Source organism: Erythrolamprus reginae, chromosome 6 (genome assembly GCF_031021105.1).
Source record: "Erythrolamprus reginae isolate rEryReg1 chromosome 6, rEryReg1.hap1, whole genome shotgun sequence".
Lineage (NCBI taxonomy): Eukaryota > Metazoa > Chordata > Lepidosauria > Squamata > Dipsadidae > Erythrolamprus > Erythrolamprus reginae.
The window spans coordinates 620982-636667 of NC_091955.1; the positions used below are offsets into that span (position 1 = coordinate 620982).

At 41.7% G+C, this 15686-nt stretch overlaps 1 protein-coding gene across 1 annotated transcript in view; it reads right to left on the reverse strand.

Annotated features, from left to right (window-relative positions):
- Nucleotides 1–1818: 1818 nt before the first annotated feature.
- Nucleotides 1819–15686, reverse strand: part of SEMA3D (semaphorin 3D) — a 125647-nt gene continuing 111779 nt past the window's right edge. The window contains exon 18 of the mRNA XM_070754939.1: nucleotides 1819–1864. Coding sequence (XP_070611040.1) covers nucleotides 1832–1864 — 33 coding nt within the window. The 3' untranslated portion in view covers nucleotides 1819–1831. The remainder of the gene's footprint in view (nucleotides 1865–15686) is intronic.

The following is a 15686-nucleotide window of genomic DNA, read 5'->3' on the forward strand; positions in this document are numbered from 1 at the left end:
ACGAGAGTGGACAGCAACGCTATTATTCTTTTACTTTTAAAATATCCATCTTCCCTGGTCCTTTCTTGAAGCACATGTCATCGTTCTGTACTATCTACAAAGATAGAATTGCACGTGCTCAGATTTACATTCAAACACTTTCACATTCATCAAGTTGTGAACCTTCTAGGTGACTTTTGTGGTTTTCATCAGCACCGGTACTGCTGAATGGGTGGTTCTGTTTCCTGTACCTCTGAGCATGCCAGCTGGCAGGCCAACAGGCATCCATAAAATTATGAAATTGCTATTAAAACTGCGTAAATGGATCTCTTCCATCCTTCTTTCTGCACCAATTCACCTATGTGCAGGTCCCTTTCTGGCTCTCGGAATTGCAAGCAACGGGCCTCTGCTTTGCATTAGTGGGGAAAGTAATGAAGGCCTTGTTGCAAATCATAAAAGATGCCACAGAGAAGCTTCTTATAGGCCAAGCACTCGGCTCCTTTGGCTTCCTCTCTGGAATGTCCTCTTCCTTGGTTGCTAGATGCCAGCAGGAGGTGTTGAGAAAGAGGAAACAAGGACCACGGAACCCATCTGCCAGTGTGAGCTCCTCCTTTCCACGGAAGACTCACAAAACGCACACTTTGTGCCAAAGGAACAGCCCTTCTTTTCTGAGGGAAAGGTATCCCTTGGACTCCCAATGTCAAAGCAGCTGGAACCTAATTTTATGGACTTTGATTCCCACAGACTTTCGATTGTCCCCATAAAGGTCTTGGCACACTAGACAGACGATGTGGGTGGGTTTTCTTTTAAAGACCCTCCTTTATTTTGCTCATATTTAGGTTGCTTCCCATGTAAGCCAGGAACCTCTGAAACTTACACGGGAAGAAACCCATATCACAAAAGACGTCCGTCCCTCCCTCCCTCTTTCTTTCCTTCTTTCCTTCTTCCCTCCTTCCTCCCTCCCTCCCTTCCTCCTTCTTTCTTTCTTCCTTTCTTTCTTCCTTTCTTTTCTTCTTTCCTTCCTTCCTTCCTTCTTCCCTCCTCCCTCCCTCCCTCCATTCCTCTTTCTCTCTTTCTTCCTTTTCTTCCTTTTCTTCCTTCCTTCCTTTCTTTTCTTCCTTCCTTCCCTCTCTCCTTCCTTCCTTCTCCCTAATTCTTAAATTCCAACTTTTATTTGACAAGATGATTTATAAAAAATACAACAGCATTTCAGTTGAATCTGCAGCAGTGATGAAAGCAGAAGTGGGCTTGTAAATTATACGTTCATTTGTGAGAAACAAGGATTTCAGAGGCATCAAAGCTCCATCAAGTTAAACATTTAATCCAAGTACATTTCTCTCCCACTTGAAACTGGCACCGTCTCAAAGCAGGGCGAACTCTGCAGAGTGGGAGGTCTCGTCCTTCGGTTGAAATCCATCGAGGCTTCTTTCCTGCTGATCAGGTTTTGGCTCCCAATGCTCGGCAGTGGCCTAAATTATTCCTGCAAATTGACTACGATGGGACTTTGACACACATCATCAAATGCTTGTTTGTTTGTTGCTTTTCTATAATAAGCTTATTCTTAGGGATTCCAGTCAATTTTCTCCCTAGCAGTAGGTCAGGTCCACAATCACCTCCTAAGCTTTGCGCCCCCAAAGGTTTTGGAGACTTTGTTCTCCTGATGGAAGTCTAGCGTTTTCAGAGGTTTACCTGTGATGTCACAGGAGGACCAGGGCTTTTGCACCTGACAACTGGAGAACCTTTGGTCTGCATCTCCTCTGGAGGGGGGAGAGGGTTGAGTCTCCTTCCCTACTGACGACACCGTCTTTGGGTTTGCTTTCTGTTTGGTTGAACTTTTGCCTGTTTTCCTACGTTAAGCCCAGCCGAGGAAGGGATTGCCTGTCATCTGCAAGGGGAAGGAAGTGAAAACAATGACATAACTCAGTGTCAAAGCTCGATGGAAATCAAATACCTAAAACAAACCTCTGGAAATTCCCACCTTCCTGGCCACCTTCGCGTTATCCATGTAGCAGATCTGACAGTCGCTAATTAGCAAAAACAAATATAACGATGACGGGATAAAAGACAACCTGTCCACAGTGATGGGAGAGACTATTTCCGCTTTCTCTGAAGCTCAGATTCCCAAATGTTCAGCGATGGCTGTTAAGGAGTGGGCAGAGTTATCTCTTCTGAGTGGTCAAAGATACACGTACACAGAGGAAACGTGGAGGTCTTTAATAATAATAATAATAATAATAGTAATAATAATGTATTATTATTACTATTATTACTATTATTATTACTATTATTATTATTATTATTAATTAGATTTTTATGCCGCCCCTCTCCGAAGACTCTTGCATATATCCAGCTGATAGTCCAGAGATACAAGTAATAATTCAGTAATACAATCCAGATACATTAAGTGTATAAAATATTATTTACTTTAGCAAATATGCATGGAGAGGGACGGCATACAAGTCCAATTAATAAATAAACAAATGTCTTTGTCAAAAACATTCCTAGCCATACACAGTTAAATCAGTCAATACATGTCTAAAAATGTACAATACCACAAGCTTACTTTTCCAGCTTACAAATACATAAACCATCATTTAAACCCACAGTTCTTACTACGGCATAGTCACATAGACAAAACAGAAATAGCCGAGAGAGAGAATCACGCTTCTGGCTCCCTCTTGTGGCCATCCGTAACACTAGCCCTTAAAGCAATAGTGTTCTAATACATGTAACCAAACATTCTTGGTTTATTTTATATACAGTCCCCATCATACCTGGAGAATTTTGGGAGGTTCAATTCAGAATCAAGAGGGTTGTTGGGTTCGATCTCTGTGTCTGTCTGTCTGTCTGTCTGTCTGTCTGTCTGTCTGTCTGTCTGTCTGTCTGTCTGTCTGTCTGTCTGTCTATCTATCTATCTATCTATCTATCTATCTATCTATCTATCTATCTGACTTATATGCTGCCCAATCCCTCAGGACTCAGGGCGGCTTACAACAATAAAACAATACCATAGAAAGTCAAGTCAAATATTAATAACAATAAAAACCCTTTAAACTAATCAATACAATCACACCCTCACACATAAATATTGCCTGGCCAGTAAGTTCTTACTTTTCTTATATCTACAGCATTTAAAAAAAAATGTTGTCCATCCTTTTGGATACATTCTTTGGTGAAATACAATTTTTGATGAATTAACCTTAATTTCAAATTTGTAGCTACAGCCATGCGCAAGTCCTTTCCTCTGTCCAAGAGGCTATGTTGCCTTAAACATGACCTAAGCACAGCCCATAAAATCATCTCCTACAACGTCCTTCCTGTCAATGACTACTTCAGCTTCAACCACAACAACACAAGAGCACACAACAGATACAAACTCAAAGTAAACTGCTCCAAACTGGACTATAGGAAATACGACTTTAGCAACCGAGTAGTTAATGCATGGAGCTCACTACCCCCAAAACTTTCCCCTTAAACTGTCCACTGTTGACCTCTCCCGATTCCTAAGAGGTCAGTAAGGGGCCTGCATAAGTGCACCAGTATACCTACCGTCCCCTGTTCTAAGGTTTCTGTATTATTAGTACCAAGAAAGACAAATTCCTTGTGTGTCCAATCACACGTGGCCAATAAAATTCTATTCTATTCTATTCAATATCGTGTATATAAACATTGCTATATCCTTGTATACTTCCGATATGTACTTGACAAAAACAAATAATAAAAATAAATAAACTCTCCAAACTAGAAGCCATGAGACCAAGTCCAAAGCCAGGTCCTTGGGTTGCTTTCAATCTCCCCTCCACGTCACCCACTGTGTCTCCTCCAGGGAACGTGATGGATGAGCTCTCAACCCCAAAAGCTTTGGAAAAACTGCAGAGGACTCAGATCAAACCTCAATGGGCGTAAATCAAACACAGGCCTCCGACTTTCCTCTATTTTGAGAAGCAGCAGCAAAGATTCCTTGGCATTCGGTTGGGCTGACTGATATATTAACTTTCCACCCTGATGGAAAGATAATTCCAAGGGGGAAAAGAGATACTTTCCCCAATTTATTAACAGCCTGGCCTAAGACCCTTAAAGTGGTTTGCCAAGGGGGTTTTCGGTGATGTTCAATATATATTTATGTTACATTCATACCGAAGCGCACGCTTGAAAAATTCAGCCCAAACTCAATTTCTAGTTATTATTTTAACTTAACCCTCTAATATGGGTTTATTGTAGTCTCCATACATCTCATGCACACGGCTCAAAATAAACTCATCTCCAATGCCATTATCCAGATGTTCAGCTATCCTGGAATCGGGTTCCTATATTGTCTGCCTCTTTTCACAGACCTGGAGGGACACAAAGGTATGTTATGCAATGTGCGTATTTTTCTAAAAGGACACTGTGCAAATGTTTTTAATAGGCTTAATCAACAAAGGTGCGACTGTGGAGCAGGAGGTGTTGCCTCTCATTCCAGAACTTCAGCAACTTCAAAGGCTGCCTGGGAAAAAGAGACTTCCAGGAATCTTGATTGGTTATCCTCAGAAGAAATGAGTAAGACTGAAAGTATCATCTGGAACATCACCATCTGCTTGGCCCAGCATGAAGGTGACCCACCAGTCACTGGCTGAGAACATCAGGGTCCATCATTGTCAACTTAGACCAGATCAATGTCTCCCCTTATTTTGTTTCTAAAATGACATTTCTCAACTTTGGGCTGCCCAGGCTGGGCTAAGTGTCCACCTTGAGGCACATTTTCCAAAGTATTGGGCAGTCCTTGTGCCATTGTTTTTGGCTACTTACCACATACCCTTGGGCCTTGGCCAGTGGTTGATAGGCTGATTCTGACATGTCCGCTATCTTGTGTAGGTGGGAAGAACTGGAGTGATGTGAATCTCTCTCTCTCTCTCTCTCTGTGTGTGTGTGTGTGTGTGTGTGTGTGTCTTTCTGCCTTTTTCCCTCTCTCTCTCCATCTCTTTTTCTCTCTCTCTGCCTCTATTCTCTCTCTCTAGCTCTCTCTCTTTGTTTCTGTCTCTCTTTGTTTCTGTCTCTCTCTGTGTGTCTCTATCTCTATTCTCTCTCTCTCTTTCTCTCTCTTTCTGCCTCTCTCTCTCTTTTGGTCTCTCTCTCTTTCTGTCTCTGTCTCTCTGTCCCTGTCTCTATTTCCCCCCTCTCTATTCTCTCTTTTTGTCTCTCTCTGTCTCTCCCTCTCTCTCTTTCTCTCTGTCTCTCTCTCTCTCTGTGTCTCTCTGTCTCCCCCCTCCCTCTCTCCAAAGTTCTCCACCAGTCTTCTAGGGGGAGCATCTCAGAGCCCCAGTCTTCTTCCTTTAACCCCAGGGTGTCTCTAGTTGTGAATCCCACCCCCCCAGGCCCTTCTTTCACAGGAGTTGGAGCTTACAAAACTTTTGCCAGACCCATCCTCGAATACAGCTCATCTGTTTGGAACCCATATCGCATCTCAGACATTAACACCCTTGAAAATGTCCAAAGATACTTCACCAGAAGAGCCCTTCACTCCTCCACTCGAAATAGAATACCCTATGAGACTAGACTTTCAATCCTGGGCCTAGAAAGTTTAGAACTTAGACGCCTTAAACAAGATCTAAGTATTGCCCACAAGATCATATGCTGCAACGTCCTGCCTGTCGGTGACTACTTCAGCTTCAACCACAACAACACAAGAGCACACAACAGATTTAAACTTTATATTAACCGCTCCAAACTTGACAGTAAAAAATATGACTTCAGTAACCGAGTTGTCGAAGCGTGGAACTCATTACCGGACTCCATAGTGTCATCCCCAAACCCCCAACACTTTACCCTTAGATTATCTACGGTTGACCTATCCAGATTCCTAAGAGGTCAGTAAGGGGCGAGTACAAGTGCACTAGAGTGCCTTCCGTCCCCTGTCCTATTGCTCTCCTATATCTCCTATATACCTTTCCTCTATTCCTATATCTCTTCTTCTATTCTTTCATTGATATATTCTATTCCTATATCTTCTTTTCTATTATTTCTTAGATATATTTTACTATGAGTATCTCCTCTATAACCTTCATCATGTATTTTACTATGTGTATATTGATATATACCCACTAAAACCCTCATTGTGTATTGGACTTTTATATCCTTTCTTTATATATAATAACTCATGTCTATCCTCTTCAATATGTATTGTGCATTGGACAAAATAAATAAATAAATAAATAAATAAATATGCTTTCCAAATCAAAGTAACCGAAAGTAAGAAAGAATGGAAACACAAATTGTCCTTCGCATTGTGAAGCATGCGGAGGCTAAACCAATTACAGGGAGCTGAAAGAAAAGACCTGCAGCGCTGATCAAATCATAAACACCCTCTTAAAAATCAATCTCCAATAAAATCCCCTCCAGGAGAGTGAAGAGCAGCCGACAGCGGTTGGGACGTGGAGCTGAAAGAGCCGAGGGGGAACAAAGGCCCCGGAACTGAGGTGGCAACAAGTGCAATAAACTCCCGGGACAAAACACCAGAAACAATGAGCAGAGACGCACTGCAGCCATCAGCATTGATCACGTAGATTATTAGAGCACATGGCTTTAAAAGGATCAAAATGCTTTTATTCTTCAGCAACAAATGATTCTCCCAGCCTGTTTCCCCCCCACCCCCCGTTTGCTTCTCCGGGGGCCCAGTATCTGGTGTGGACATTGATCGGTTCATCTTTAACTGTGGGTTAATTTGTGTGATTGAAACCACGATGAGTTTCATTTAACTTTTGATGGGTTCAGGAGATTCCTCCGAAAGGAAAAACAGCCCCCAGTTAATGAAGGTGAAAGGAGCAGCTTCCTGCTTCAGTCTAATTTCACACTACAATGAACAATGTCAAGGTGTTAAGTTCTTTGTTAATAGCGTCTTGCAAACTGCTCGTTGGTGTATAATTTGGCAAAAATTCAGGTGATCCTGTCAACTGATATTCTCTGATTTATTTAGTTAATGCATCCAGGAAATGAAAGGTGAACAGCACAATGTACTAAAAAGTGAAGCCAAGTATGAATAAGGAGAAAAACTAGACTTGTTTGTGCCTCTTAAATTTCATGAGTGAAAGGTTGACGTTCTTCTAGCCAGATCTGCTCTTGATATTCAGTTGCTCACTTGGGTCTCTTTTATGATTTCAAGAGGACCATGAACTCCCCACATCCTGGTCTCCCTTTCACACGCATCTTGCAAGCATCTCCAGAAAGACCTTGACCTTGTCTCAGATTGGTCTAACACCTGGCAACTTCAAATATCAACCAGCAAATGCTCCACCCTCCACATCGGCAAAAAGAATCCGACACTCCAATATAAACGGAATAAACAAAAGCTCACAAAAAAAACCCACTCAGTAAAAGACCTTGGAATATTAATATCTAATGACTTAAGTGCCAAAGCCCACTGCAATAATATCACCAAAAAAGGCTTCAGGAGTGATTAATCTGATCCTACATAGTTTCTGCTCCAGCAATCTCACTCCACTCACCAGAGCTTACAAGACTTTTGCCAGGCCCATTCTAGACTACTGCTCATCTGTCTGGAACCCATATCACATCTCGGACATCAACATCCTTGAAAATGTCCAGAGATAGTTCAGCAGAAGAGCCCTTCACTCCTCCACTCGAAACAGAAGACCCTACGAGACTAGACTTTCAATCCTGGGTTGAAAGGATTTCAGAGGGGAGCTCATTCCATAGGGCTGGGGTCACCACAGAGAAGGCTCTTCCCCTAGGCCCCGGGTACCTTCCAATTGGAATCCTCACTGGGGATATCAACGAAGTCATTGAAGGATCTTCTTTACTTCTGAAGATTTAATATCCACGCCCATCCAAGACTATTTCTCTCCACCAGCATCCTTGGGTCCTGGACGACCCAGCTGACCTCAAGTCATCCCAAAAACAGGCATTGAAGGTCTCCAGCTCAAGTGAGGAGAAATAGGCCCCAAAAAGCTCCAACTATGGAGCAGGTTTCTCCTCAGACATGAGCAATGCCACCTTGCTTGCTGTTTGCAAAGAGGTATCGATCTGTCTATTCAGGAATGATTTTCTGGTGGGTGATGAACCTATTTTATGAATTGTTCTGTGTTCTTTTCTTTCAGTGTTAACCAGCACGAGTCTTTGCAAGCAGGACAATATGGAAACATCTATATCAATCAAATGCACCAAACAATACAAAAAACTATGCATGAAAAGGACCAGGGATTGAACAGCCTGTTCCCAATTCCGTGTGTGTCAGCACCAAGAAGCATTTGCACAAAAGCCACCACAATTGCAGATTCCATCAACAACTAGATATATGTTTTCTTCATATCAAAAGTAATTGTTCCACTTAATTCTATATTGGTCTGGCTTCACCTCAAACACTTTTGTGGCCTCGCACTTCAAACGAGCTCTCGGAGAAACTGGAAGAGTTTATTTTTAATGGTTCTGTACATCGTTTTATAAAAGTTCCCTTTCAGGGTAAATTTCAAGCCTTTCAACCACATATTTTCCCATCCTTCCATCTGTATATTATAACCCAAGATTTTAGCTCACTTTATCATCCGTTCCTCTGCTTGTTCTTCTGTTTTATATTTCAATAAAAGCTTAGATTTTAGCAATCACATGTGCATCGTTTGTACACAGTTCTGTTTCAAATTCAGTCTTAAATGGTTCAAAACCATAAAATCTTTCATAAAAGTTTCATAAATAGTTTCAGATAACTGTAAACAGTAAAACATAGATCTGCATCCCTATAAAGACAGATTGAAGGAACAGAGTATTTTTTAGCTTTGAAGGAAGAAAAAGACAGCAGCATTTTTCAAAGTCTTGAAAGTTTATCAGACAAAAGAAGATTGAGACCAAGATCTTGCAAAAACATGGAATTATGGATCATGTTACAGGAAGTTACAGTTTCCTGCTTTGAAAGCCATGATTTTATGAATTCTGGTTTATTTATGGAGCTTAACTCTTGGTTTCTATTTTACACATTTATTTTATAAACAGTTCATTTCCTAATGATGTAGTTCCACTCCCCTTTAACTAGAAATAACTTTTGCAGAAAACATAAATACGCTCTGTTTAAAGCTCTCCCATCTCGGTGCAGAAACTAAAGTGAACGTTGGTCATTTTTGACAGAGATTCGGATGGGACTTTTATTCAGATGGGACTTTTATGGGAATTCTAACACTAGACCATTATTAGAAACCAGCCCTTCCCAGCCACGTGTTGCTGTGCTTCAACCTTGGAGGTCTTCTAGTCAAATCCCCTGCTCAATTCATTCAGAAGAATAAAGTTGGGAGGGATTAACATTAGAAAACAGGGTGACATCTGGACATTTCTCCCCCCACCCTGCTTTAAGAGACCGGCCTGACCCATCTGCCAAAAGACGAAAAAAGTGGCCCACTTCGCAGAGATCTTGGTTCCACCCAAGCATCCAATGTTCTGAGAAGTTTCCTGTAGCAGTTGAAATAATTATCAGCATCCAATCACCTCCTGTGTTTGTCATCAGTCTCCATGCCAAGCAACTCCCTTTTTTTTCACTAGCCAATCAAAACACGGCTCCTATGTTTTTCACCAGCTTTTACCTGTCACAGATGTGACAGCTATATAATATAGGTATATAAAAGGGCTGTAATTGAATACAACATGACGTCAAAATTTTAGCAGCAGCTAAAAAAGCCAACACCATCCTAAGCTGCATCAACAGGGGAATACACTCCAAGACCAGGGAAGTCTTAATACCACTCTACTACGCCCTGGTCCGACCACACTTGGAGTACTGTGTTCAGTTCTGGTCACCACACTTCAAAAGAGACATTGAAGCTCTGGAGAAGGGGCAAAAAAGAGCAACCAAGATGATTAAGGGATTGGAAACCAAGACTTACGAAGAGAGACTGAGGGAACTGGGCATGGATAGCCTAGAGAAAAGGAGGGCCAGAGTGGACATGATAGCAGTCTACAAGTGTACGAGGGGATGTCACAGAGAGGAGGGGATCACTTTATTCTCCAGGGCCACCAGAGGGCCGGACGAGGAGCAACGGCTGGAAGCTGACCAAGAAGAGATTCAACATGGAGATAAGGAGGAACTTCCTGATGGTCAGAGCGATCAACCAATGGAACAACCTACCAGTGGATGTTGTGAACTCCAACACTCTGGACATTTTAAAGAGAAGATTGAACTGCCACTTGACTGGTGTACTATAGGGTTCCTGCTTGGGCAGGGGGTTGAACTTGATGGCCCTCATGGTCCCTTTCAACTCTAACAATAAATAAATTTCAAAACAATCGGTGAAGAACTTTTGGAGATTTGACGTCCCAAACAAACATACATTTACATTTTTATTAATATAGATTAGAATGTTCTAATATTCTATTTTCTGTTATTGAGAATATTATATATTATTAAATATCATTAGAGATTAGATTTCATTTTTTTAGAGATTTGGACAAGATTTGGCGTTCAAAATACTAATTCTAACGTTTTGACATTCTAATATTTATGGGGAGTTATAATTCCAAGTAGAATCGTTTACCGCCAGGACGTCCTTCCTCTTCCTCCTCCCAACTTCAAGGGGGAAAATCCTCCCCACAGACCCAAGCTTTGAAGGATCTGGCACATGTTCACCCCAAGGATGTGATCCAACCCAGTGACAGGTGGCTGTAATCTTTATTAGCTTTACCTTTGGAAAGGCCAAGTGCATGAATGAAACCCGCATGAGGAGGCTTAGCTCCGATGCCGCTGGGGGAATGGGAAGAGGGTGGCAGAAGGAATGTTCCAGAAGCGAAGAAGGGGCCCTCCGGCGATCGGAGGTCTGATGTGATTTAATACAGAAGCCCGCGCGGCCTCTCAAGATCGCACTACTGTTTTCCTAAGGAGCCGCTGCTGAAGATACGCACACAAATTATGATAATACAGAACAGTTGGCAGAAAAGACCAGCCATGATATCTAATAAAAAAAATTGAATATTCCGTAGACTCTCCTGTTACCACAAACCATCTGTTTCTACAAGACGTTTGAGCCTCACGGGCATCTTGTAGCCGACAGAGAGGAGAGCGAAGAAATATCCTCAAACCTTCCTTTCCCTGCTTGGAATTTTCTTTTATTAACAAATCTGTTAATTTAAGCAACATTTTGGAGCATCGCCTGTTATTAACCTGGATCTGTAGATGTGCTAAATGCATAGTGTGTCTGCTTTGGAATGGGTCCAATGCGTTGGTCCTTGGAAACAAACAAACAAACAAACAAACAAACAAACAAACAAACAAACACCAATTTCCATCAGTTTCTAATTGTCTTTTTCTAATGTTAAAACCAGAAGAAATTCAGAATGGCTTGGTCTGAAATGAGGGTTTTAAAGTAGAAACACATGGGGGAAATATTTGAAGGCTCAACTTATCTTTGATTGGCAGATGGAAGGACTGGGTCTTTCAATGCCACAAGCCAGAGGAAAGACACCAGTCACACTTGCGAGGAACCCAAAGTAAGAGTTTAGAAGTTAATGTTTGGGCAGGTGACAAGATCAAGGCTATTAAAAATCCAACTGTCCACTGGATTCTGTTGTGCTATCATTCCTCCCTCCCTCCATCTCTCTTTCCTATCTCTCATCTTTCTCTCTCTCTCCCTCCCTCCCTATTTATCTATCTATCTAGTTATCTCTATCTATCCATCCATCCATCCATCCATCCATCCATCCATCTATCTATCTATCTATCTATCTATCTATCCTCTATCTATCTATCTATCTATCTATCTATCTATCATCTACTCTTTCCTTCCTTCCTCCCACCCCCTCTCTCTCTGTGCAAGACCATATGCACAATTTAAAAAACCCTCCACTGTGTGTAACTTAATATCAAGAGACTATATATTTGAGAACACCTTTGAAGTGCCAAATCTGATGATCCAAAACATACATCTTTGGTAAAGACATTTATTCTGTCTGCTGCTGGACTGGGAGCCTCCAGGCAATTCACGGGAGTTTTGTTTTATATAATCTGACAAAGCAGATATCAAGTTCTCTCCTACTTTGAACTGGGGGCATTGAAACCTTGGCTATATTTTAAAGATCTGAGTGGTGTCTTTTTGCAGGAAGTGCTTTTTTCCCCCTTTTCACTTTTTTTCTGTGATTTTCATTACTGCTCCTGAAAGTTATAATATTTTTTTTTGTTACACTTTCCTTGTGCAGGGTTATTGAATTGCTGCAACCTCGTAGCCTTGTGAGAATCCAGTCTAGTTATTTCCACATCTTTCCCTTTTCAAATAAAGCATCAGTCACATCTACTTCAATGTTGCTTTTAAAACTCCATTTGCAACAGTTCCGGTCGATTGATCCATCTGTAAAAGTGTGGAGTTTGTAGGATTGTGTAAACATTTTCCTAATTTTCTTTTTTTAAACCCCCACAGCAGGTGGAGAGAAGCATTCCCCTTCTTTGGGCAGTTGTGTTGATCTATTTCAGCTAAAATTTTGACTGAATCTGTGCTTTTAGCAGCTCCAAGATAAACACTAAGGCTCAATCCATTATATTGTGCACTTATAAAATGCAACAAGGCAGAAAAAATAACCAGCGAATAATTACCTGTGTCTGTGACAAGGCTATTTTTATGCTGTCATATCGTTGTATACATTTAATAACTAAATCATCTGGCTTTGGTAGCAATCACCCTGCCCCTCACCTAAACCAGAAGGAGAGTGCTGGTTTCTTTTAGCATTCTCCCTGTTGCCTATCTTGGCCCATAATTTTTTTTTTTTTAAAAAGAAGAAAAATAAACTCTATATTTTTCATGCCAAATTAAACTCCCCTATACATTCTGCATTGTTGCTCTCGAGCTGTGCTCTTTGATAATGGGGGATAATTACTATTATTATTTATTAGAGTTGGAAGGGACCTTGGAGGTCATCTAGCCCAACCCCCTGCTCAGGCAAGGGTCCTTATACCATTTTGGACAAATGGCAGTCCAGTCTCCCCTTTAAAAGTCTCAAGTGTTGGAGCTCCCACAACCTCCACAGGCAACTTCTGTTTCTACTGGTGGATCAGTCTCACCGTCAGAAAGTTCCTCCTTATTTCCAGGTTGAATCTCTCCTGGGTCAGTTTCTGTTCTGTCTCAGCAAGCAAACAACCCAAATTAAAAGTCACCCCCCCAAAGAATAATAGAAAAAAGATAGATTGATTACAAAACGTTCAGGTGAAAAATGGTTAATAGTTCCAACTCAAAATTACTCCATCCTCCCAGTGTTTCCTACTTAATTATCTCTTAGATAAGAACAGGTCCTGGGCCAGAAGCCAAAACTCATTTGGGAAATTCCTTTGAAGTGATTCTGTCATTCAACCGGACTCCAGAGTTCTTCAGAACATGCAAATTGCATGAGTTAGAGCGATCTGAAAGCATAAAGTGCTCCTTGAACTCTGGAGCTCACACAGGGCCATATTTTTTGCAACTGTTGTTTGCCATGCCCACTTATCCCCAAACTGTCCCTTATATAGTGACAAGGCATGGCCAAGTGTTCCATAGAGCTAATAACGCCAAGACCCCATTATTTTCAGATACTCTTGTCTGGACATAGTTCTCCTCACTCTGGCATCTAACATGGGCTCTTCCTCTAATTTATCTCCTTCCTCTAATTCATTTTCCTCCTCTGACTCACCCAACACCACAACTGGAGGTGCTACCGTCCCTGGTTGCTCTTCTCACCACTCTCTAATTATAACTCCTCATCACTCTCAGACTCAGATGCCAAGAACACTGGCCTCGATCCTCAGAATTTGTGACCAGCTGAAGCGGACGTGGACCACTCACAACAGTTTCCATCCATTATTCCTTGTTTGGTTTTCTGGTGCTTTGGAAAACAGCCCGGCCACCTCCACTCTGTGGCAGCCCCTCAGGTACTGAAACACTGCTATCATGACTCCCCTGGTCTTTCTTTTCACCAGCCTGGCCATGCCCAGTTCCCACAATCTCTCTTTGTATGGTTTAGTTTCCAGTCCCCTGATCATCCTAGTTGCCCTCTTCTGCACTTTCTTTAGAGTTTCAATGTCTCTTTTGCAGTGTGGTGACCAGAACTGGATGCAGGACTCTAGGTAGGGTCTAACTAGGGCTTCATAGAGTGGTATTATGAATTGACAGCAGCTGTGAAGACTCATAAACCCTGGAGGCCAATTCATCATGAGATGACCAAGGACATAGTTGTGAGTCCAGGGGATGAGATTCTTTTGTCTTTTTCTGGGAACAACTGGTTCTTTTTGCCCCTGCATTTTTTCTTTTCTTATTCCCCCCACTTCTACACACACAGAGACACACACACACACACGGTGCTGCTGTTCACATTTCTTGTGTTCTCAAATCCACGCCAAGGATACAGTCCCCTTTATAGGGTTTTCTTAATATAGGAGAATTCATTTCGTTCTGCAGGAAGGTTGATAATTAGAAACAACCTGGAGCATCAGATATTTCACTAATTGTCTCTTAATGTTTGGCCCCTTTAAACCTTTTGTGACAGAATGAAAAATTTCAGCTTAATTGGCTCCCTCCGCTGTGTTTCCTTGCGAAACATAATGCAAAACTGGTGCCAGAAAGCAACCTGAAATTTCTCTTGTTTATTTCTCTTAAGATATAATTTTTCCTCCCTCTCAGAGGTTTTCACTTCTCAAACTTCATGTCTTCCACACTCAGCTGGGGAAACTTAGGAAAACTGGTGAAGCAATAGCAACATTTTTCTGGATGATTGTTTGCAAAATAACAACAACAACAACAACAACAACAGAGTTGGAAGGGATCTTGGAGGTCTTCTAGTCCAACCCCCTGCTTAGGTAGGAAACCCTACACTACTTCAGACAGATGGTTATCCAACATCTTAAAAACTTCCAGTGTTGGAGCATTCACAACTTCTGGAGGCAATGTCTGTTTCAATGATCAACTGTTCTCACTATCAGGAATTTTCTCCTTAGTTCTAGTTTGCTTCTCTGCTTGTTTAGTTTCCACCCATTGCTTCTTGTTCCACCCTCAGGTGCTTTGGAGAAGAGCTTGACTCCTTCTTCTTTTGGGGCAACCCCTGAGATATTGGAAGGCTGCTATCAGTCTATCAGCTAGTGAAGCAATAGCAACATTTTTCTGGGTGACTGTTTGCAAAATCAGCTGTTCCTAAGACAGGATGATGGCTTCTTTTCCTTCACGAAGACCTTGATTCATTCCAAAATTATCCTTGTATCCACCTGCAGCTTCGAGGCTGAACCCTGGATTCTTCGGTTTCTCAGCAAAACGTTTATTACCCTTAACAGAATACCAGAATGACAGAGTTGGAAAGAACCATGGAGGTCTTCTACTCCAACCTCTCCCCCCCATACCATTCCAGATAAATGGCTGTGTCCAGTCTCTTCGTAAAATCTTCCCGTGATGGAACACTCACAACGTCTGGTGGCAAGCTGTTCCACTGGTGAATTGTTCTCTGTTAGGAAATGTCTCTTTTCTTCTAGGCTACTTCTCTCCGTCCGTTCCTTCTTGATCTCCACTCCCAAAGTTACCACTTGGTGAATGGTATCTTTTGGATTATTGGGCCTATGATCTCTCTCGTCCATCGATAAAGGGTCAGAAGCAATTGGCTGAGGCTGAAAAGAAACATTTGTGTCCATGGAACATCTGACCCAGGTTTAACTGGGCTTTGAAAGACAATGCAGCTGCTTTGCATATATTTACGTATTCATTTTTGCAACAATCATTCTTCTTTATTGTAGAAAT